The 24,108-nt window shown below is 41.7% G+C and overlaps 3 protein-coding genes across 5 annotated transcripts; 2 read left to right on the top strand and 1 right to left on the bottom strand.

Moving 5' to 3' along the window:
* The first annotated feature begins 1,103 nt into the window (after positions 1–1,103).
* On the top strand, positions 1,104–9,755 carry ints10 (integrator complex subunit 10). Of its 2 annotated transcripts, XM_074648988.1 has the most exons (18): positions 1,104–1,690; positions 1,839–1,906; positions 2,960–3,063; positions 3,180–3,319; positions 3,412–3,493; positions 3,584–3,724; positions 3,887–4,061; positions 4,749–4,918; positions 5,032–5,171; positions 5,319–5,472; positions 5,974–6,056; positions 6,442–6,597; positions 7,392–7,500; positions 7,701–7,780; positions 7,920–8,082; positions 8,225–8,318; positions 8,622–8,690; positions 9,160–9,755. In XM_074648988.1, the coding sequence occupies exons 1-18, from the start codon at positions 1,562–1,564 to the stop codon at positions 9,314–9,316; spliced, it is 2,214 nt and encodes a 737-aa protein (XP_074505089.1). In that variant the 5' UTR covers positions 1,104–1,561; the 3' UTR covers positions 9,317–9,755. The 2 variants fall into 2 exon arrangements, with proteins under 2 accessions (XP_074505089.1, XP_074505090.1); XM_074648989.1 differs by lacking the exon at positions 8,622–8,690.
* A 281-nt stretch (positions 9,756–10,036) lies between these two features.
* Positions 10,037–14,148, bottom strand: tlr1 (toll-like receptor 1). Of its 2 annotated transcripts, none has more exons than XM_074648986.1 (2): positions 13,840–14,148; positions 10,037–13,064 (listed from the first exon to the last, which is right to left on the bottom strand). In XM_074648986.1, exon 2 carries the CDS (start codon positions 13,055–13,057, stop codon positions 10,649–10,651), a length of 2,409 nt encoding a protein of 802 aa, XP_074505087.1. In that variant the 5' UTR covers positions 13,058–13,064; positions 13,840–14,148; the 3' UTR covers positions 10,037–10,648. The 2 variants fall into 2 exon arrangements, with proteins under 2 accessions (XP_074505087.1, XP_074505088.1); XM_074648987.1 differs by having other exon boundaries at positions 10,037–13,052; positions 14,012–14,148.
* A 1,220-nt stretch (positions 14,149–15,368) lies between these two features.
* Positions 15,369–23,535, top strand: klb (klotho beta). The gene is made up of 6 exons (XM_074648978.1): positions 15,369–17,004; positions 18,176–18,689; positions 18,790–19,058; positions 19,156–19,412; positions 19,586–20,517; positions 20,973–23,535. The coding sequence occupies exons 1-6, from the start codon at positions 16,273–16,275 to the stop codon at positions 21,386–21,388; spliced, it is 3,120 nt and encodes a 1,039-aa protein (XP_074505079.1). The 5' UTR covers positions 15,369–16,272; the 3' UTR covers positions 21,389–23,535.
* The last annotated feature ends 573 nt before the right edge of the window (positions 23,536–24,108 follow it).

Below are 24,108 nucleotides of genomic sequence, written 5' to 3'. Positions count from 1 at the left end.
TCAAAGAGCCGGCTCTTTTAAAGGGAGTGTTTGTAACTTTTTACACGTATAAATCACCTCCTACGCTGCTCAGACAAGACTCCAACAGAAACTACACGGAAGCACCAAAACCTCAAAGTTATATCTAGTGAAGCCTGTCTTGCAAAACAGTGTTGGCCCCGGTCGTAGTACACGGGGGAGACTGAGCTTTGGTCTGAGTCTCTGCTGTACTCTGCTCCTCTGCCTGCCTTCGCTCACACACCGCGCTCGTTCTCGCTCCACCTCACGTTCATGTGCGCACACTACACACTGCAGAAGAGTTAGTTAAGCTCTGAGAATATCTAGTGAATGTACAGTGGATGTTTGTGCAGAAATAAATGCTGCAGCTCCTCCAGACCAACAAAGGTTTTCCGTGTCTTGTGAAGTGACGGGGATCCGCAGCAAGTTATGTTATCATCTCGGACCGGGTGCCGGTGTCTTCCTCCGGGCGCGGTCGGAGGGCTGAAGCAGGAACAGCCAACACTAGGATCAGCAGTGATTGATGGAGAGACCTCCATCTGGTCAGCTAACATTACTGCCAAGCAGTTGAAATATAGAGTGATATTGAGGTTTTAGCTAACGTGTGTCGCCTCACTGTTTTGAGCAATGCTCAAAACAGATGTCTATGTAGAGCGAGCACAAGCGCGAGCCCGACACTGACTTTCGTTGACTTAACGGCCACAGGTGTCGCTGTTAACAAGCATTTCTGATTCTTACAAACAGTCCCTTTAATTAATTCAAGGCAGAATGATAGGACAATCTTCTCCGCGCCACAGGCACTCCATGCACAAACTGTGACTGAATGTTGTGTTAATGACGTCCAGCAGACAAGATGAGTGACAGTCGGAAACGAAGCAGCATGTCAAATTATGATATTCTGGAAATTATAAGGTTTAGTATAATTATATTGAAAAATTTAAGTAATATATGTCGACACATACTAATCGTAGGTAAAAAAAAAAAAAACAGCGCTAAATTTGGCTGATTTATAAAAGGCAGAAGTGGTAAAATGAAGAGCCGTTTAGGAGCCGAAAGAGCCGGCTCTTCTTGGTGAGCTGAGCCAAATGATCTGGCTCACTAAAAAGAGACGGAATTCCCATCACTAGTGGTCATGTTGCTACAAACTGACTTCAGAAGATGATTTCACCTTTTACACTTAACTTAATGGTGTTATACGATGTTAATAGTGCGTAGTTTGGGTTGGCGAATCATCCCAGATGGCTTCGACGCCATGGATGTATTAAAAGAACAATAAAATGCCAAAAAACTGAACTATTTTTCGCCTTGTTTTCTGTTCGTCGTAAACCAGGATGTACTTGCGACATTTTCTTTTTTACGACAGCGCTGTGACGTCATTATCGTAACGCTGTGTGTCGCTCGGTGTCGGTATAGAAACGGTTTGACTGGTGAATTCCAGAACGTCTTTCTTTTAGTTGATCTCCTTTTTCTTGATCTTCATGGTTGTTAACATGTATAATGAGATGATTGAATAACAGTGCATGGTCTGGTGAAACAGCTGTAGCCTTCAGCACTTAATGTAAACATGTCAGCTCAAAAGGACTGTGAGTTTCTGGTGAAGAGAGCCCGAGAGCTGGTCTCTGATGACCCCTGTGCAGCTAAAGCCTGGCTCATCACAGCCAGGACCCTGTACCCTGCAGACTTCAACATACAGGTACACATTAAGGGTTTCTCTCTGCAGCTTATAGTCAAACCACCCAGGATGCATTCCTCTAAATGTGTCAGTCAAGCAGCATTGTTTGAAACATGTGGATCTGTTATGAGTCCATTGTTATTTAATCTGGTTGACTTTGTTTTCACAGTATGAGATGTACATCATTGAACGCAATGCAGAGAGGACAGCCTCTGCAGGGAGACTGCTGTATGACATGTGAGTTACAGTGTTTACTATCTCTGTAGTGCTACCACATCAGATCTGCTCCCTCTACAGAGTCTTTCAAAGCACAGCTCAAGACACACCTCTTTTCTTTGGCTTTTGAATGTACTTGAATTGTGATTACTAATGCTCATTATCACAGTCTTTTACTCATGGATTTTATCTTAGTCTCTGTCTGTGGATGTGTGTGATTTTGTTGTCTGCTCTGTTGATCTGTTTTTATTCTGCCTATGTCTGTAAAGCTCTTTGGTCAGCTCATGTTGTTTTAATTGTGCTATAGAAATAAATTTGACTTGACTAGTCAGGGAATGAAATTAGCACCTGCCACATACAGGGTAAATGTTGGCTGTGGCAGGTAACACTTTCAGGTCACCTGCCACCATTGGCAGATAGGTTTTCCTTATATTAAGAAATATTAGTTTTAAAAAGAAATTCCTAAATTGAAAATAGTCTGGGAATAAGGTTACATGATCCATATTTCTACTGTCTGTTACGACTGACTCAGTGTTCACTAGGGGTGGACGAAAAATATTGAGTATTGCAATATTGTGTTTTGTGATACTGTATTAATTCTCACAAATGCAAAGATTAACTCGGGAAATAATTTAATTTATTTGCAAAGATATGCAAATGCAGATCCTACTATTCTGATTGCATAAAAAAAACATAATTTTTTATGCTCAGATTTTATGCATATAGCAGTGTTATTTATACTATGATAGTTTTCCTAAAATTAGATTAAAAAAAATCGCAATATATCGCCTTACTTACAGTATCGCAATATATTGCATCGTAACCTCTGTATTGTGATACGTATCTTATCGCCAGAGTCTTGCCAATACACAGTCCTAGTGTTTACGATTCTAAAGCGTTCTACATAGACTTCAGAAGTGGCAGACTAAACAATTGTGTGGCTAGTAGAAATGTTCAGTGACCTGCCACAGTGGCACGTGAGGAAAGAACTTAATATTTAGACCCTGTCTGTAGTGTTGATGTCAAGTGCTGAGTCTGAGCTAACAGTTGCTAATGATTTTGCCTATTCTTTAGGTTTATAAACTTTCCAGATCAGCCCATTGTTTGGCGAGAGATCAGCGTCATCACAGCTGCACTGCGTAGTGACTCTCAGGACAAACATGCACAGTTTCTACGAGGTGAGAGGAGTTTAACTTCACTGGCAGGAGTGTGACAATGAAGTGTGAGGAACAGTGTTTGTTTTGGAAATCTGAAGAGTGTCTACATTTTTATGTGTGTGTTTGTCTCCCCCCAGGGCTTTTTGAGACACTGCCTGGTCGTGTGCAGTGTGAGATGCTACTGAAAGCCACAGAGCAGTGTTTCAACACTTTGGAGAAGGCAGAGATGCTGCTCCTTCTTCTTAAGCGCTTTCCAGAGTCCGTGGTCCAACATGGAGTATGTAATAATTACATTACACTAGTTGACATTTGAAACCTAGACTAAATGGCACTAAAACAGTCACTGCTAACCTTCTGCTGTATGTTTAGGTCAATCTGGGAGAATCTTTGTTGGAGGCGGAGGCGTCAGAGAATGTGGAGACTCCTGTCAACTGCTTCAGAAAGCTTTTTGGTGAGTGAAACACAACACATTAACACTTGCTTTTCATAAAAAGAAAACTTGCTATTTGACTTTCACACTAATTCTTTCTTATCATTACAGTGTGTGATGTCCTTCCGTTGGTCATAAACAACATGGACATGCGCTTGCCAGCCAGTCTGATGCAGAAGTACATGCTGAAAGCAGCTGAATTCTACATCGGCTATGTTACCCGTGGACCCTCACCTGATGTACAGATACAGGGTAAAGCTGCACTCTGTTGATGTTGCTCTTTCCTTTTCTCTTAGTGCTAACCCAGTGTGAGACTTTAAACCCTCAAGATGAAGTACGGTCTATCTACATATTTTTGTGTACTCACTGCCTGCTTTACATTTTCTTTTCTCTTCCTTTCACTCTTTGTTTCAGGCGCTCAGGAAGGTGGATCTCTGAAGTCTCCCACTGTGTCCCGCGGCTCCCAGCGTTACGTGATTGACGGCCTGTCGGAAAAGTCGTCGGTGGTAGCAGAACCTTGGGAGAGGCTGTTGGATATCCTCGCTGTGGTCGGAGCACGCTGCGAGTGGCAGGGAGACATGGGACAGAGGTAGGTAATCTATTTGTGTGCATGGCAATCAGCCAGTACTGTGTTTCATGGTTGTTTTGTATTCAGGTGACTCTTGTAACATAGTAACATTAGGAACAACCAGTTTAAATGAATGCAGTCTAGTACAACAGCGCTGCAATAAATCCTTCATGAAGGCCATAGAGGTGTTGATTCAACTTTATGGTCATTTTGGAGGCTGTAGTTTTGCGGTGCTGTTGAATTGTGCTACATTATAGAGAGAGGTGTCTCTGATATTAAGTCTATTGTCACTTTCAGCCCATATAAGAGAAAGAGACGCCCCACAGGAGTCAGAGTAGATCATAATGAAATGTTGTTGCATGGCAGCACATTATGTTTTCAATACAATACATACAAAAAATATTGATATGAATAGTAGTGTAGGAATATTCAATCGTGCAAATTTGCTTGTACTACGTATACATTACCTTATGTTACATAATAGTCATCAATTAACATAGAATCTCAATATTAATTATATGTTATATGTTAATGTGTGTGCAAATGATGGTTGCATCATGTGTTAAGAAGTCTGTAAAAGTGAGAGGCATAGGGAAAGAGACTGTTTAGATCAGTTATATTCCAGTTGAATACTTACAGATGTTATATACACATACATGTTTTTAAAGGGGGCGTTTCTTATTTTGTGTGTGTACCTTTATGCTCTAGGAGTTATGTGGACATGCTGCTGAGAGTGAAGGAGCTGTGTCGCTACCTGCCTGGTCTGGAAGGAGACACGAGGTCCCGCTGCTGCAGCCAAGTGGTCATCTGTGCTGCGCTCATCCTCTTCCGCAGCGCCTTCCTCTATGTCTCATCTGTGCAGCCTGCACTGTTCCAGGGTCAGCCTCTATCTTTGTTTGTTCATCTCGCTCTAAGTTCTTCAGGATGTGCAATCTCTATTGTCTTTTCAATGAAAGGTATAAAGATCAAATGACTGGTTTATGTTTGGCAGGTGTGAATGCGTTGAGCTCGGGGCCGTGGATCCTTGTCGAGGATTTGAGCTCGGTGTATAATGATGTGGAGATGGAAAGAGGAGCATTGAAACACGCACATAAGAAACGCAAACTGGCGGATGGCAGAGAGAAGACGATGGTGAGGACAGATCAGAAATCATTTCGATGTTTCTAGCCAAGAAAGACATTGCAATGTTGTTGTGTATGTGTTCTTAAGTAGGTGACTATAGTTTGCGTTGTATCTGCTTTTGTTTGTTACTCTGTGTGTGTGCGTGTGTCATTGTAGAGCTCAGATGATGAGGAAGGGTTGGGAAAAGGTCGCGGTCGACACATTTTGGTGAACAAGACTGATATGCCCAGCTGGTCAGAGACTCTGGAGAGCTTCCGCACAGCGAGGGAGAGCTGGGACCTTCTTCACTCCCACGACGGCCTGGAAACTGGTAAACACCTCTTCTGTTCATATGTGTTTTTGTTTTACCCACCAAGACACAACTTCTCAGTCCGACACAAGATCATAAATTGGGAAACACAACAGATGTATTCTTATGTCTTATATTTTTTGACACTGGACAGCGACAACAACTAGGATGACCACATGACAAATCATACAGTTCCACAAATTCAAAAGGAGAACATTTCAAAACATTAAATTTCCATAAAAAAAAGTCTTATTATTTTGGATACAGTGTTCTCTGTCTTAGTTACCATGCATTTTCTATAAATCTTGCTACAACAAAAAATTCCACATTGAAGAGCCAAAACAATCATATTACCTTCAGACAACCAAAACAAATCAGAGTTTTTGTCACTGTACATGGGGCAATAAAACACGACATGAAATTAATTCTCAACAAAAACTTCATACAGCTGTCTTTAATTCTCTTTAAGGAGGGATATAGGAATAAAAGTCTTAATCATTTGTTGTTGTAACATTTTCACAGAGTTCAAGAAGATCTGTGCCTCTTGGAAGACGGACAGCTGGCTGTGGTTCAGAATATTCCTCTCCGACACGATCATATACCAGGCAAGAAACAGTTATGATGATTTATGATTTTTTTTTTATTTGCTTGTGACAAAGACACCTGCTGCCCTTTTATCAGATGTTTGTATTTCATCAGTTTGTACTTTATTGTGTCTGTCTGTGAGGAAATGTAGTCATTTGAGGAGAATGGAGATATAGCAATACATATGTCTTAATTTATGCAATATTTAAATAATGGGACAAATAGAGGTTATGAAACATATTACAGCTGATGACAACGAGCGGATTAAACTGAGGGGAATTTAATGGAATTAATACAACATATAGTTTTCCTAATTGTGAGATATTTATAAATAATATATCTTTCCATGTGCCTCATGAGTTGTCTGTGACTATATGCTGACAGTGTGACTGTGTGTGTCTCCAGGGACAGTACCGTAAGGCCATCTCTAGCCTGCACCAGATGGCTGCAGTGCAGCAGCCTCAGCCTGGCCAGCAGAGCCCCTCAGGTCAGGCCAGTCTGGAGCACCACAGGGCTCTCATCCAGCAGGCGTCCTGCCACTACGCACTGGGAGAGTACAGGGTACACACACACACACAAACAACAATAACACTCTTCTCTATCGGGTTGCTGAATGCACACCTGGCTCAAATATATTGTGTTATATTATTGTATTGAGCAGTAATTGTTGTACCTTTTGCATCCTTTTGAAATGGATTTACAGTCTCTGTTATTTAATGACACTTCTACAGATATCTGTTGTTTTAATCTTGTTATATTGATGTCTGTATGCATATAAGAAGCTGTTTTGCTTTCAACATATTATAACATCTGCTGAAGTTGGAGCTATTTTACAAAAAAAAGAACATAATGCTATTTGGGCCATGCTCCAAAAATGAATCTATAACACCAACTGACCTGCAGGTGGCGTCATAGTTTAGGTCAATTTTAGAGGCACACAGCTGCTGCAGCTGCTGAGTTCAGATTTCAGAGATTATGTTCAGACGTACATTTATCAATTTAACCATTCCTACTAACTGATATGTGATTAGTTTGCCCCAAAGCTTCTTCATTTATCAAACATTTTGGACATGCAAAGCTTTATTATGTATCATTATTTGACATACATACAAAAATTATCTATAAACTTTCCCAGATGTAAAAACTTGTCACCAATTATTTTCAGATTAGGTTTTGGCCTGGCAAAAATATTTCTAGAATACACAGACAACGTGTGATTACAACAGGACTTAGAGTACAAAAGACAGAATAAATGCAGACAATTTATTTTAATGATTTTTTTGTACAAAATGTTATTAATATCCCTGCCCTGTTTAGACACGTGATGCATGTATGGTACTGTATGTGTTAATCAGATGGCCTGCGAGAAGCTGCTTGATGTCGTCGGTGGGCTGTTGTCCCCGAGCCTAGAACCAACGAAGAGCCCAGATGATCAGGGTAGAGGCAAGCCCAAAATGAGGAAAGGTAAACACTTCCTGCTTTTGTAAAACAATGTTCAGTCACTGGTTCTGACTTATGAATAGATTGTTAATGTGTTATTTAAAATTGACATCTATATACCTTTTGTACCTGGTTGATACAGAAATCCTATGTGACAGAGAAATATGTAACGTGATTACATCCGAACACTATGCAGTGAATTCTTTTATTTTTGTCATATCTAGGTAATGACCTGAGATTGCTTCCCTGCACCAGCAAAGCTATGTTACCTTTCTGTCTCCAGCTGATGTTAGCCTGCTTCAAGGTACTTCAGCTAAACAAGTCTGTGTAAATGCATGGTTTTTACAGGTTGGAGTCCATTATTTTTAATGTTGGACTGTGACTATTTGTGTCGATTAAGCCTCATAGCCACCTTTCTCTTTTTCCTTACGTTGTGCATTCAGCTCCGTGCCTTCACAGACGGTCGTGACGACCTGTCCCTCGGTCACGTGGTGGTGCTCCTGCAGCACGACTGGCCACAGGGCGAGATGCTGTTTTTAAAGGCAGTGGATAAGATCTGCCAGCAAGGCAGTTTCCAGTATGAGAATTTCTTCAACTATGTCACCAGTATCCTTTTTTGTGTAACTACTCACACAAGCCTGAAATGAATGAACTGCCAAATAATATATATATAGACCAATTACTTTGTGGTTACTTTGTGTGTGTGTTCTCTTATCCTGGATGTTAGTTTCCTGATGATATCTGTCAGACATTGACATGCTGGAGGAGTTTGCATACCTGCGTACTCCAGAAGGTGGGAGGATTCAACTGGAGCTGCTGCCCAATCAGGGAATGCTGATCAAGTAAGCGCCTCCCTTTCAGAAACTGTTTCAGTTTGCATCGTGACTCTGCGCACTCCCGTTCTGTTGCTGTTTTTAAAGAGAACAGTGATATTGATTGATGATCTTAAGTAGACATGGCCTGTGTGTGGAAAAAATGTACTTCGAACTGAAAATGCTGTTAACGGAGCGGGCATTAGAAAGAGAAGGGGTTTATGGTTAAAAATAACGCTTCGCTATCAAAACTCCTTCGTTCATTGCTGTAGAAGTTAAGACACTTGAATGCACCCTCACTGACTGAGAGTTGTTAAATGTTGAATCCCTCAGGAACCCTAGTCCCACCCTGGGGCTGGAGTTAAATACCCTTCTGCTACAAGGGGTGCAGACGATGGACAGGTACCCCAGGCCCCTCCTCCCACAGTCCCATCCTTCCCCTCCCCCCTACACCAGCCACCCTTCCTTCATTCCCAACTTCAAGGCTTGTCATCCCCGCAGTTTTGATTTGGGCCTGTCATTTTACATCAAGAATTAGTTTGATTTGCTGTCGGCGTTTGTTTATTTGAGCCATTGCTCGTCTTTCTGTGGTCATCAGTGTTGTTGTTGTTGTTGTTGTTGTTATTTGAGGATAATGTTGGTCTTGTCGTGCAGTCAATTTAGTTTTTTGCCTTTTCATAACACTTGATCTCATTTCATTTGTGAACATGTTTTATGTGTTTTTTTTATTTTCGATGATGACATATTAAGGAAACAGTAACATGCTGTTTCCATGATTTGATCTTGCATCGATCTCAAATCCTTTCATAATAATACATCTCTGACCATATGTACGTTTGTTTATCTTTCTTTATCTTTGTATTTCTTTCAGACACCACACAGTGACTCGCGGAATCACCAAAGGAGTGAAGGAAGATTTCCGTCTGGCCATGGAGAGGCAGGTGTCGCGTTGTGCAGAGAACCTGTACACTGTACTTCACCGTTTCTGCATCAACGAGAAAATCATGATCATCCAGTCTCTTCCTTGACACCTGGCCACCTGGCCTTTTGAACCTTTTCATAGTTGATATTCCAGGCAGAGTTTTAATGCAGCTGGACTGACTTTATGACCCCCAAACACAGGACACATTTCTTGCTCTCTTGTCTTTAACATCCATCACTGAACGCTTAAGACAAAGAATACGTCTCTTTGCCTTAAAGTGGATCTCTCTTCTCAGAGAGTTGGAGTAAATATACAGTCAATGCTCATGCTGTTTTCATAGTATGTGTGTAGTTCTTCTTCTCAACATGTGCTCAACCACATTTGAAGTGGTTTAATCATATTGTGACATTTTGTGGGCGTCAGTATTGACAAAAGAATGAAGTGCATTTTTTGATATTCTTGGGTAAAGTTTATTGTTTTTGTTACAAACTTGAAGTGTTACTTTATATAAATGTTTCCATTAAATGTCCTCTGAATGGTTTAAAGAAGAAGTTGCCATATGATTTATAGCTTACAAGAAGTCAGTTTATCTTCAGCGCATTGTACAATATTGAAAATTAGACACTATAGCTCCAGAGCGTATGCTCATGTGTTAAAGAAAGAATACTAGAAAATGTACACACTTCTCTTTTGCTCCAGAGAACCCACGTTTTTACTCCTACCATGTTCCCTCTTTCAAAGGCCCAATCACAATGTCCACACTCACAGACTTTAAAGGTGCATTCCTGCAAAGTCTGTGAGGGTTTAGGGCTGTCCCACAGTCAAATCATCAAGTTCTTGGGGGCTCTCTCGCAGACATTTGGAGCCCTTTATGAACACTTTCCGTAAGTCTGCATTTCTTTGCCTGAGGGAATTACCCACAACTCATAGCGTTGTGACGTTAAACACATGGTTACCAGGGGAAGCCCCGTGATGTTAAAAAGGTAAACAAAGAGGACGGCACATGGGTGTTCAGCCAGGCCTATTTAAATTCACACAGAAACATTAACAATAAGGATTTAAGATGGGACATAAAAAAACACATGAAATCAGATTAATACAAGCATTAGACTATATTACACAGCTGCTTAATGAAGTTTGACAAAAACAAGTAAATTGATTTTTTTGACGGTTCAGGCAGTAAAAAAAATGTAAAATAAAAACCCACAATTGGCGTCGGTGATATGTCACCTCAAAGAGCTGTCCCATTCATATTTATACCATTTCAAGCCTTTACAGCTTCTCACACTTAACCACGTAGGTGACATCAGTCAAGCCCCTGAGGGTTCAGGGTTTAAGGCCTTAGGGGGAACATTGGGATTGGGCCAGACTCTCACTTCCATCCCATTCCCACTTCCTCTTCCCACTTCCTCTTTCTTTTCAAGTCTGCCTCCCACAGTCACTCCTCTAGTTCTATCACTGGCTCCGGCAGGTCCGCCTGTAGGGCAGCTCTGAGATTCGCCCAGAACAGCCTGTGCTTAGCCCTGTCCTGAGGCCACTCCAAGTATGTGTGCCGGCCCATCATGGACTTCAGCTGGTAGTACTTGGATGGGATCAGGTATTGAGGCAGAGGCTTGAGCAGCACCAGCACAACGCTATCTGTGCCCCAACCAAGGCGTTGGTGGGTGGCGAAGTACAGCTCGTAATGGCACCACTCGCTCTTGACGAAGTGACCGGAGAGCACAAACACGGAGCGTCGGCTTTTCTCCACACAGGCGATGATGTTCTCAATAATTGTCTTTCCCGGCACAAAGTTCTTCTCGTGATGACAGATTCGGAGCCCTCCTAAGGCGCCTTCAAGGTTGGGAAGGAGGGAATTCTGCACCCAATCCGCGTCATGCTGGCTGTAGGACACAAAAGCATGAAACTCAACTCCCACCAGATCTTCGGGTCGAACTTGACGCATTCTGGCGCGATGTTTGGCTCTGGTCCACTGCCAGATCATGCCCATATACCAGGGAACGTCCAACCGATGGCACAGGGTCACAACTGCGATAATCACTACCACTGCTGGGCACAAGATGCTGGCGGCTAGAAGGCCGACATTACAGGAGACCAATGGGATGGAGATGTCTTTCAAGGTGGAGTGTCTAACAACCTCTGGATAGGTGCAGTAATAGTCTAATGGCCAACTCAACAATTCAATTCCTGTGTGACTTTTCTTCTTTTCAGACTTGATGCCCAAACTTATGAAACCCCTCAGAGCGCAGGTGCAGATGAAGGGGTTGTGACTGATATCCAGGGTTTCCAGTTTGGGGCAGCTCTTCAGCTTGCTCACAGACGGCGCATGGAGGGAATTTGACTTGAGCAGAAGCTCATTCAGTATGGGGAAACCGTTACATACAGGCAGATCCCGCACCCTGTTGGCATTTAGATTCAGAGTTGAAAGGTTTACCAGTTTCAAGACGGATGAAGGTATCACAGAAACCTGGTTGTTCTGGAGGTCCAGTGTTTGTGTTCCTTTTGGTAGACATTTAAAAACGGAGTCTGTCAGACCGTTAGACGCCATAGTCATGTTGGTGATGTTTGGTGGCCAGACGCATTCTCCGACACCATCGTAAACCAGAGAGTTGAGGCTGACGTCCAGATGTTGCAGGGACTTCATGTATTGCACACGTTTGCTCACCGTCTGGAGGCTCTTAAGATTGTTGCCAACCAGAGTCAAGTTCCTCACGTTATCCAGAGTCTCACATTCAACAAATCGTTGACCCTCCACTCTGGAGAACATGGAGTCAGATAGAGCGCAATAGGAGAAGTCCAGATAATGGATAGGACTCTGAGACTTTGGGCATGTCATGTGTATGAGTGAACTTTCAACGATTGCTAAACTCTCCACCGGTATGTTGATAAAAAAGTTGTATACAGCCTCCTGTGAAAAGAAGAATTCCTTGACCCTTGCCCTTCTGGCTGTGAAGGACTTCATTCTAGTCGTCGGGGTCACATTAGTGTCTTGATAAGGCAATTTGTACATGGCCACATCAGTGGCGGTCAGATGGGCGATGGATGTACGCAGAATCCCATTCACACAGTGAGTCAAGTCGGCCCACTCGATTGATATGTTGGTGAGATAAAGATGAGATGTGAGGATTTCTACTCTCTCGCTCAACTGCTCACTCAGGTCTTTGTAGCCGCGTGTCAAATCCATCAACTCCACTTCAACAAAGAGTGACAGGGCGTCAGAAACCAGAAAACGGTTAATTACTTGATAACTAGTGAAGCCTATCTGAAGCCTTTGAGCATGAACATCGTTCAGGCTGCCTGCTGCATAACCAAGATCATTCTCCAGGGAAAGGGTCAGTGTACGCAGTTTCACTTCAGCAATATTCTTGAAATCACCCGCATTGATGTTTTGTGCTCCAAGTGTCAATCTCTTCAGTTTTACCAGGGAGCTGAACTCACTCCCCAGTGTCATTGTGAGAAACCTGTTGCTGGCCAAATTCAGTACCAGCAGGTTCTCTGCGTGGAGCAGGTACCGCTGATCCGACAGATTCCTCAGTCTGTTGTGCGACAGGTCCAGATCCTCCAGGAGCGGCGTGTCGAGGAACGTCCCCGGATCGATGTCCTCCAAACTGTTCCACGAAACGTTGAGGATCCTCAGGAGAGAGGTGTTTCTGAAGTCTCCTCGGCGGAGATGCTGTATGTGGTTGCATGAGAGGTCGAGAAACTCAACCTTCTGTGGCAGGCCTCTTGGGACGGAGGAGAGGTTTTTGGATGAGAGGTCTACGTAGCCGTCAGGGAACGAAGCACTCAGCAGCTGGAGTCCCATCAACATGACTGCTGCCAAGAGAGCAGCGGTCACAGGCCTCATTGTTTGCCTGCAGGATAAAAGTAAGGAAGTAAACATTTATTTATGCATGAGGTACACCGAGCTAAAACGAATGCAGTCCAGTAAAACAGTCCTATAATAAATCTTATATTGTTCCGTTTTTTGTTGAAACGGTTTTAGAGAAGTGTGATTCAACTTTATGGTCAGTATGAAGGATTTAGTTGGTGCTGTTGAACTGTTTTGCATTACACAAGGAGGTGTTTCTGTTATTTAGCCTACCCTCATAGTGGACTAAGTAATAGAAACAAATAGTAATGGACAAAATAGTCAGTGTAAACCTCTCTAAAGCAGAATAAACAAAAACTGAACATTATTAACTTCATGAGGGTAGGATGTAATTTGTTTAGTTTTGTCCTAATTTGATCTGCAGAAACAGGAAGTCTTTGGTTTGAAAATAAATGATGTTTGATCAGTCTAATTTAGGATTACTTCTGCATCCCCATAACACATTTAAATACAGATATTTTTTTAAAAATTCATAGTCAGATAAATTAAATCAAATAATGAATTGAGCAAACGCATTAGAGATTAATGCATAGTTTCAATCGTTATGTTTCTAAAGTTTTTTTTTAATGCTTTTCTAGACTCTTCATTTCTTCTGTCTGTGTGTTGACTTGTGTAATCGAATTATTCTGCTCTTTTGGCCACAGTGGCATCTCAATCTACACAGACCATGGAGGTAAAATAACATTTTAAACAAAGTTCTAAATCCAATAAAATCCAACCACTATACAGTAAATAGAAAGACAAAAGAGTGCACTAACCTGTGCTGGATGTTTTAGCAGAAGCACTGCAGCTTAATGTGTTGTTAATTTGTTGAGTTTTTAAATGATCGACATGTTGCCGCGCATCATATCTGAATATATTTCCAGTGGACAGTCTCAAAAAACAGCTCAGTCTTTAAGTATATAAAAAATATCTCAGTCGCCGAGGTACGAAATTACTTAAATGCTGAAAAAGCGTGGAAAAAGCACACCAGCAATCCAAAACAGAATTGATCAAAAGACAATCATCAGCTCTGTAGACCGCTAGCTGCTTCTCTTCTTCTCATTTGCCTTTCTGCCACAACCTCTGCTAATGTTACAGTTAATAAAATCCTGACAGGATACAGACATTGAAATAAAAGCAAGAACTACCACGCTTTTCTCTCGCACATCCTTTTTTCACTTCCCTTTTTAGTTACTGTAAAGTCCTTTTTCACTGGAGGGAACTACTATTTATTATGCTTCATGATAAGATATTTTGTCAACATGTAGGGAGAGAATGTATTAAAGTCTACTCAGTTCTTCAAATTTAGATTTGAGTATCTTACTGTTTTTTTCATGCTCTTATTTGGCGGCCTGTGTTTGTAAAAGTTGTCGTTCCTCTGCCTTGGTTCTTAAATGAATCAAGCCACAAACATACCATCCTACAAACTATTACCATATTCTATGTAATATGTCGTACTCTGTAAGGGTGTTGCATGAATGGCACATTTGCACCTCTCAGGTGTCTTCTCTTTAGTATCTTAGCGACCACACTGAGGTCAGTCTGGGTGGTAGACGACCATTTCAACTCGATTAACTTATCCCACTAATGCCTTAAAGCAAAGGGTGTCCTGGGCAACTACACTGTTTACTCTACGCAGCTATAGACACTGCCTTTAATGAAGAAGGATGAGGAAGGGGCTCTTTGTTTTATTGTGATCTGGAGGCGTGTGTACAGACAGATGGACACTCACACAATCACACACTTCCCAGCAATGTTTGTAGTCCGGCAGCACTGCTGTTTCCTCGGGTCACTGACTGTTACTCATACAGCGAGTGGAGCTAAATTGAATAAGGCGATATGAGCTGGTGTTGCTGTTCTCACCCTGGCATGGTTTGATCAAATCTTGGAAGACCATTGCGGACGTGCTTAGCAGCTTCTGGCCATAAGACAACAGAGAACAGCCTGTTGTTGTTGTTGTTTTCATTTTCAGGCTGCAGTACATTGCATTGTCCTTCCTTGTTTTTCGATAAATGTCCTTAATATGTGTTGAACATGTGAATTCATATTGGAAAAATGAAATCCATTAACTCATTTGTGAAACATGTTATGTTTCAGCGCTGAAATACTTAAAGGTGCTATTGATAACATTCTGCCCTTCCATTGCATTTACTTCACAACAAGTCGTTGCCAGGCACTGACCGTCAATTTCAGCCATTTATCTGTTTTTTCCACATTAATTCCCAATCATAATGATTTTTTTCTTTCAGGAAAAGCCATACTTTTATCCGGCACATTTCTAAAGTCTCTGCAGATTTTTTTTTTTTTAAATATTTTATTATATAAAAATGTTATCAATAAGACCTTTAATATCTTGGAACATTTTATTTATAGTGGTTTTGAATACATAATAAAACAAGGCAGACAAGACATATTTAAACCAGGTAGACAAGTACAATAAAAAAAATAATGATATTTAAAAAAGTAAATAAGAAAATAAAATAAGTATAAAATAATAATAAATAAGTAAATAAATAATAATTATGAAAAACTTAGTTTAAGAAGGCAACGCATCTGTATGTGTTTGTTGGAAACAGAGACCACAATGTGAACTACTTCTTAGTTATGGAGCTAAGATCAGAGTACAAGCTAATTATTGACACAAGAACCTTTTTACAGCAATCAACAGCATGTTTAGAGCTGCATGTGTGTCCTCATGAATATCCTCTTTAAGTGTTCCTCCTCTCTTTGAAATTGTCTTTTCATGATTTGGTGATATAATTAAAGGAGTGTTTTTTGGAATTACAGGTGGAAATAATTCACCGGATACTTCTCAAAAGTGTGGTGACACAAGTGTGTGTGTGTGTGTGTGTGTGTGTGTGTGTGTGTGTGTGTGTGTGTGTGTGTGTGTGTGTGTGTGTGTGTGTGTGTGTGTGTGGATATGAGTCAACCTTTGTAAGTGTGGACATCATGTGGTAGGGAGGGGCTGAGTGGGAGCACAAGTACACCGAGGGAGAGATAGGGAAGTGTGACCAGGTTGTCAGATGGATAACGCAGCACCTTGAAGCTTCAGATGTTATACTCTCTCCTGGCTGTGATCATTCTCCTCCACCATAATGGCTCTCTTGTCTTCCTCAAGAGGATTTACGATATTGAACAGAGCAATTGCTCTGACTGACACCAGCTCCTTCCTTCAAGTGGATTTCTGAAACAAGGTGGACTCCTTCAGTATGCTGAACCATCCTTCTCCTCCCACACTCTTACTCTCCCTCCTGTTGCTGGTGTGTGCTTGGAACAAGGCAGCCTGCTCTCTTGGGGACGGCAGGGAGATTTGGCAGCAGCCCAAGCCGGATCCCATCATCAAAGACCAGTCTTTCCTTCATGACACCTTCCCTTCAGGATTCCTTTGGGGTTCGGGGACATCTGCCTTCCAGACAGAGGGAGCCTGGGATCAGGAGGGGAAAAGCCCATCTATCTGGGATCATTTCACCCACTCCGAGACTGCCAATGTGGCTAGTGACAGCTACAACCGCTGGGAAGAAGATGTGGAGGCACTGGAGTATCTGGGTGTAAGCTCATACTCTTTCTCTCTCTCCTGGCCCAGACTCTTTCCTGATGGGAATGCCAGAGGTCAGCCCAATACGGCTGCTGTGGAGCATTACAGCCGTCTCATAGGGAGGCTTCTGGAAAAGAAAATAGAGCCCATCGTCACCCTCCATCACTGGGACCTGCCACAAGTCCTGCAGGAGCACTATGGAGGCTGGAGAAATGACACAGTGGTGGGACTGTTTGAGGAGTACGCTGCCTTTTGTTTCCACACATTTGGGAGTCGTGTTAGGTACTGGCTCACAATGCATAATCCATACCTGGTGGCTGTGCAGGGGTATGGGACAGGTGTGCATGCTCCTGGAGAAACAGGGGGTCCCGCTGGCTCTCTCATTGTGGCCCACAACCTGATCAGGGTAAGTTAGACAGGGTCACTTGATTTCTGTAGATTGATATAGTCATATTGTGCTTTATGCCTGGGCTGTAGACATGAGTGCATGAAGAATTCCTCTAATGATATTGACTGTCTGTAAACTTTGAACCTCAGCTGCAGCTGCAGCTATATCAGTTTATGATGGTCAATGAATGTTTGCATCTGCAAGCCAGTGATGCAAGCACAGACCGCACCAGCGCTCTTGTTGCAATTGAAATAAATCAAATTAAGACAATGGATTTATTGCATTGTAACATATTACTGGTGCAGCCAAGTGCAAAGCCTCAATGCTCACTTTTTTATTACATCTCCTCGATGACCCGTTGATCATATTTTATTTTGACAGGTTTGTGATCAGTAAACAGGACACTTAAAGATTGAGGTGAACATTGAGGTCAAAGTCCTCCACATCAGCAGTTCTGTGCTGGAGCGACACAGCGTGTGACAGGAAGTCACGGAGATATGCCTCATTAATATTCACTCACGTTTAGGCAATCTAGCACAGATAATATGTGAACAGCTAACACCATGCAGATACCAAGTAGCGACTCTCTGGTGCCTAAAATATTGTTTTCATGATTACTCTAGTACTTCCCCTAAGGAAGTTATGTCTTAATATCTCAAGAAACTATAAATAACTATAAATAACTAAGCCCAAATCACCACAGAGGAACAAGTGATTCTTTTCTTATTTTCTTTAAAGCGCTTATATTAAATGAATACATTCTACATGACTGTCTCTCAGTCTGTCATTTAATGCAGATTTGGTTCCAGATGTGTATTAAACATTTATAAAAGTTTTCTGTCCTTAAAAAAAAAATTCAGGTGATAGTGCAGCTGCGGGGGAGATATGCCCTCTGTTAAAGATTTACAGTGTTTTTAAAAGCCAGATTTTTCACAGCAGACATTTTGACTTGTCATAGTAGGAAAAGCACACTAGTACTACTAAAAATATGAATGATGGCTCCATTGTGTTCAAGTGACAGTGAGCCAGCATGGACAATACCAGGACCCTGAAATGAAAATCAGCCATTATTCATTTCATTATTTACCCATGTGCTTTTCCTACAGCAGCATGTCAAAATGTCTTCTGCGAAAAAGGCCTATTGTACTATTGTCATTGTGTGTAAATGTGTCTCTGCTGTGATTTGCAGGCTCACGCCAAAGCATGGCACACCTACAACACCTACTTCCGTCCAACTCAGAAGGGTAAAGTGTCCATTGTTTTGGGATCCCACTGGGTTGAGCCTCAAAGAGGCCAAGCCACAGCTGCTAACGTTGAGCTTTGCCAGCAGTCAATAGAGGCAGTCCTCGGCTGGTTTGCCAACCCCATCTTCGGTGATGGGGACTACCCAGTCTCTCTAAAAATCCAGCACGGGGCCCTTTTGCCCACATTCTCCCCCGAGGAGAAGCTCTGGGTAAAGACAACAGCTGACTTTTTTGCTTTGTCCTTCGGGCCCAACAACCTCCGTCTGGGCCGGGTCTTGGTCCAGTATGGGCAGACAGTGACCCCGGACCTGAGGCGCGTCCTAGGCTGGATAAAGCTGGAGTATGGGGACCCGAAGGTGCTGGTGACCGAGGGAGGCTGGTTTTCTGAAGCCAGTGTGGGAAAGGAGGACACAGTGGCTATTTATCTGATGAAGAGGTTTATCAACCAGGTCCTGCAAGGTAGGAGAAGAAGTGGAAGGAACAAACAAATAAATTTTTTTTACAATGTAATGAAGTCAGTAAAAAAATATGCTAAAAAATGCTGTGTTTTCTTTTACAGCTATCAAGTTTGATGGTGTGCAGGTGTTTGGCTACTCCGCCTGGTCACTGGTGGATGGATTTGAGTGGAATTATGGCTTCACTGTTAGGCGAGGCCTTTTCTACATCGACTTCAGCCAACCAAACCGACCCAGGACCCCCAAGACCACTGCTCAGTACTACAGGCATATTGTCACTGACAACGGTTTCCCCGGTGATGAAACCTCCAGAGAGATCAGAGGCCGATTCCCCTGCGAATTTCATTGGGGTATCGCTGACTCCATTTTACAGGTAAGAAGAAAGAGAAAATGAGAAGACAAGACAAAAGAAAGTTAAATGAATGTCTATATTTGCTGATATTCTTTTATGTCTTTTTTGGTTATTGTAGGTCCACTTCTACCCATTCTCACCGCAATTCACTGACCCAAATTTGTACAGCTGGAACCTGACAGGAGACGGATCGCTGCGTCCAGTCCCAGGGGTGAAGATCCACACCAGACGAGCCCAGTGCACCGACTTCTTGGCCATTCGTGGTCATCTACGTCTGTTTGCGTCCACTGGGGCAACTCACTACCGCTTCGCTCTGAACTGGTCTCTGATTTTACCCCAGGGAGACCTCTCTAATGTGAACACTGAAGCTCTGAGGTAGAAACACACAAACACGCAAACATGGAGTTTCCCAAATTCAGCACAATTTGATTCATTTGAATTCAATTCTCTATAACATAGTCCGACATTTAAAGATGATATCTGACTCAGTATCTCTTTCTGTCTACACCCATTAACTGCTGATTCTACATTGTTATTACATCTCAAAGGTACTACCGCTGTGTTCTGACCGAGCTCAAGAAGCTGGACCTGCAGGCTGTCGTTATTCTCTACTACCCCACACACAGAGCTCCAAATCTGGGCCTGCCTGGGCCACTGCATGCCTCCGGTGGTTGGCTCAACTACACCACAGTGGAGGCCTTTCAGGAATATGCAGCACTGTGTTACGAGCAGTTGGGGTCCTGGGTTCCCTACTGGATCACCGTCAATGAGCCAAACAGACTGGTAGATGTTTATTCCAGTGGGAAAGAGAAGCATCAGGCAGCTCATAACCTTCTTCTGGCTCACGCAAAAGCCTGGAGGCTGTACGAGAGGGAACACTCAGCTCAACAGAGAGCACTGGTGTCACTCGCATTACATGCCGACTGGGCCAAACCTGCAAACCCCTTCCTGGAGTCGCATACGGCAGCGGCACAGAGATTCCTTTTGTTTGAGCTGGGTCGCTTCTTAGACCCGTTGCTCGGGACTAGATATGAGGAGAAGCACAACAAGGGGGACTATCCGCAAGAAATGAAAGCATACCTGGAGGAGAGAGCTCGAGTGATGGGCCTCCCTGGATCCCCTCTTCCTAGCTTTACTGAGACTGAGAGGGAGGAGCTGAGAGGAGCATTGAGTTTTATCGCACTGAACCATTTTACCACCCGTTTGGTCTCTCCATATCCCCACACACACGCCAATGTTCAGCAGAAACACCTCCCTGATCACGACTGTCTGATCCTTTCTGATCCCACCTGGCCCTCCTCCGGTCTGGGGCAGGCTCTCGTACCCTGGGGCCTGCGGAAGATCCTGAACTGGGTGAGCCAGAGATATGGTGGGGCTCTGCCTATCATTGTCACAGCCAGTGGGGTTGACGACCAGGCTCCGGTGGAGGACAAAGTCAGGCAACACTTTCTCAGGAGTTATCTACAAGAGGCCTTAAAAGGTGGGGATTGCATTTCAGATCTTACATCTCCATCCAGTAATGTTCCTCTTCGATCCAGAATCATTTTTCAGTAGGAAAAAAATGGACCTCTATAGTGTTCAGGGTGTTGAGACAGAGGCACAGATACAATAGAGGCAATACAGGTTTTATGACCATATAGCTTCCTGCTATAAAACCCGGATTTAATGAATCACCATGAAGATCATAAAAGAGAGAGGGGAGGAGAGAAAAACAGTACAGCGATAGTGTTCATACTTTGCCCTTTATGGCCTTTAGCTCACCTGTATATGTGTTGTTTGTAACACGGTTTAACCTCAGGGCATGTACTCTTAACATTTGGTTGTTTTTTTAATGGTAAAATACAGTATATTCATATTGCTCGAATAGGAAGAGGGATTAGAGAGCCAACGAGTGATTCGTATCTCACTTTTCTCCTTTATTCTATTTGTCTCCAGCTCGCCAATTAGATGGCGTCAACCTGCAGGGCTTCTACGTGTGGAAACTGCAAGATCGACACGCCCCCCAGTTTGGCCTCTTCACCTCAACCCACCACCAATCTAAAGCCAAAGCCTCCATCGCCGTCTACAGAGAAATCATCACTCATGGAGGATTCCCCGAGGATAACAGTGTGCAGACCTGCAGGTTTAGTGAGCTGCATGAACCCTGCTCTGTATGTGCATGGATGTTCGACAACAAAGCCATATTGGTCTTCGGAGGTTGCCTCCTAATAACAGCTGTTATGTTGGCAGCACTTGTCATCTTTGTTGTCGTCACCAAGAGAAACCAAACCAGAGGCAGGGGGAGGGCGATGAAGAGGAGGAGGAGAAGGGAAAGAGCCCCTGTATGCTCGTGTCTACCTGTTAAGTGCTAACTGTAGAGAGACATTGAGTCTGTGATGTGTAGCAGACAAACTGTGAGTGATTGTGACAAATGTGTGATCGGTTTACCAACAATTACTGTCAAGATAAAGTGTCTCCACATATTTTACTGTAATAATACGAATTGTAAAAGCTATTTTGTTTGTATTTTCTTACAGTTAAATGACCATGAGATCAACATATTTACTGAATGTCAAAGACTGGCTGTCTCACATTTGTGAGCTCTAAAGTTTACTATAAGGGATTATATAAAAGATTTACCTAATTGATGACCTTACCTACGACCTCAATTATGGAGAAAGTATGTCAATGCCATGATTCTAGTATTGTAATAAAGTCAATTAGTCATGATAATATTGTGTAGATCAGACTAAAATGCGACTCTGATATATTTTACCTGTTATACAATAAGTTTAGCTCAGATTTAATCCTTTAAAACTGCAACGGCTCGCCCCGGCCGCTATTCTGTCTTTTAGAGGTTGTTGCAAGCTGAGTTTTAAAGCTAGTGAAGATACTGGGATTATAAGAAACTAGCAAACCTAAGGAATCCATTGGTACCAACCATGTCATACTAGCTTGTCGGGAAGATTGCTAAATAATGCTACGAACTTCCGCAAAATTTTGGCGAGAAAAAACTGGCAAAGCGATTTTCAAAGGGGTCCCTTGACCTCTGACCTCAAGATATGTGAATGAAAATGGGTTCTATGGGTACCCACGAGTCTCCCCTTTACAGACATGCCCACTTTATGATAATCACATGCAGTAGGGAAAAAAACACGCAGTTTTTTGAATACAATATAAATGTGTCATATCTGTCTATAGTAAAATGGTGTATTTGATGATGTAAATCCTGGTAGTAGCCATTTCATTGTAGTGAAACCATTTTTTTAAACTTTACCTGACTGTTTAAAATTACCTGTTGTGACCTCTAGGATAATCGCAACCTAATGAAACTTTACAAGCACAAACTAGAAACCTAGGGCATTCTGAGGATGGATGGCTTTCTTAGGTTTATTGACTATAAGGGGTTTTCTGAGCAGTTTCCAGAACAGAAGTGCTCTCTATTCAATCCCCCCAGCCCTACCCCTCTAAAAAAGAGGGCGGAATGGTAAGGGGTTAATTGTGGATTGCAAGTTTTTAAAAAGTATTTTCAAGTGGTATCCACTTTATTCAAACACTAGACATGATGTTTACTATTTGACACAGACTGTCTGCATCTCCACGGAACAATGACGCCACCTAGTGTCACAGTTTGAAGCTCTGATGAAACATTGTGAAATCTGTCTTTTGTTAAAAAAAAATGGGGAAAATACCAAAAAGTACAGTGTTCATGTGTTAGTGTCCAACAATGTTTGTGACTGTGGACCATTAAGATACTTTTGTATTTCAGTAGTAGTAGTAGTAGTAGTAGTATGATTGTTCCTTTAGGGGCAGTAAGCACAACTACAAGCCAAGTATACCTTTCTGTAAGACTATAAGGGAAGAATACTTAATTAAGTATATCTTGATCAAAAGTACAAGTACAAGAAGGCCTATAAGCCAAGTATACTTAGACTTTTCTGTATACTTGTCAGTATGAGCCAAGTATACTTATGTATACTTTTGTTAAGTATATCTCTCATAAGAACATAAAAAGTAAACGTAAATTATACTCTCTTATTTTAAGTTTAAAAGAAGTATACTAATAGCACACTTGAATAAACTTCTTTCTGGTATTGGTAAGCATGTAACTGGATCTGCATCTCCATCACTTTAAATCAGAAGCATATATCTTTAATTGTTCTTCTAAAGTGCTTCTCTGAGGATTTCCTGGTCATTTAAGAGTAAAGGATATTCTTTTAATTTATCTTTGTCCTTAGCTGTCTTCAAAAGCATATCTTTGATTTGTATGAAGTGTATAATATGTGAGACAGACACACTGGTTTAACTGGGATCATCAGATGAAAAAAGAAGGTGCTGCTTAGACTGGAAAACTACTAATCCAGAAAAATATATATATTTTTTTAGAGCATTTTGACTAAATGTAAATGATCAGATGGTAATAATGTAATCTGCTAGTCTTTGTGTGAAACCCTGTTTACCTGTTAAGGTTTGTTCTGAGATTACTTTTATTTTGCATTACAAGGTGATCTAAAATGGCACTCTGACCTTTTTTTCTAATATATACCACCCCTATGGTTTTAAAGATTTTTAATATATATTTCAATAGACTTTATTCTAAATTTCTAAACAATACAAAGAACAGTTAAATCAATAAATACGTAAACAATACATATAAATTAAATGAAGGGATAAATGAAAACAATCATAAAAATAAAATAAATAAATAAAAAAAAGTAACATAAGACACAAAACATGCCAGGGGTTAATATAAAAGAATAAAAAAATCATAGTAACTTAAGTAAAAACATTAAAATGGGAGCCCAAACTCAGTTTTACTATTTTTGTTTTTTGCAGAGGATATTCTCTTAATATATATTTCCATTTCTTTCTTGAAAACATTAAAGTGAGATTTAAATTCATGAATGTAAAACTTTGCACCTGATAATGAGATTCATTAAAAAAAATATTCTTTCTCATATATTGTGTTGAACCTTAAAAAAAAAAAAACATTTTTCAGAAGAAGTTCAAAGTCACAGATAATATTTTCCAAGATAAATCTACAAATATCTTGCCACAGTTTAAAGGTGTGTGTGTACATTTCCGAAACAGA

The sequence above is a fragment of the Sebastes fasciatus genome, chromosome 10 (genome assembly GCF_043250625.1).
Source record: "Sebastes fasciatus isolate fSebFas1 chromosome 10, fSebFas1.pri, whole genome shotgun sequence".
NCBI lineage: Eukaryota > Metazoa > Chordata > Actinopteri > Perciformes > Sebastidae > Sebastes > Sebastes fasciatus.
This window is presented reverse-complemented; position numbering and strand designations above follow the sequence as displayed.

Bases quoted from the DNA above. Each gene is read 5' to 3' on its own strand.
- ints10 (XM_074648988.1), top strand. From the start codon at position 1,562: ATGTCAGCTCAAAAGGACTGTGAGTTTCTGGTGAAGAGAGCCCGAGAG. The intron at 3,064-3,179 runs GTGAGAGGAGTT...GTCTCCCCCCAG, and splicing joins ACATGCACAGTTTCTACGAG to GGCTTTTTGAGACACTGCCT. The intron at 7,781-7,919 runs GTACTTCAGCTA...TTGTGCATTCAG, and splicing joins TGATGTTAGCCTGCTTCAAG to CTCCGTGCCTTCACAGACGG.
- tlr1 (XM_074648986.1), bottom strand. From the start codon at position 13,057: ATGAGGCCTGTGACCGCTGCTCTCTTGGCAGCAGTCATGTTGATGGGA.
- klb (XM_074648978.1), top strand. From the start codon at position 16,273: ATGCTGAACCATCCTTCTCCTCCCACACTCTTACTCTCCCTCCTGTTG. The intron at 19,413-19,585 runs GTAGAAACACAC...TACATCTCAAAG, and splicing joins GTGAACACTGAAGCTCTGAG to GTACTACCGCTGTGTTCTGA. The intron at 20,518-20,972 runs GTGGGGATTGCA...ATTTGTCTCCAG, and splicing joins TCTACAAGAGGCCTTAAAAG to CTCGCCAATTAGATGGCGTC.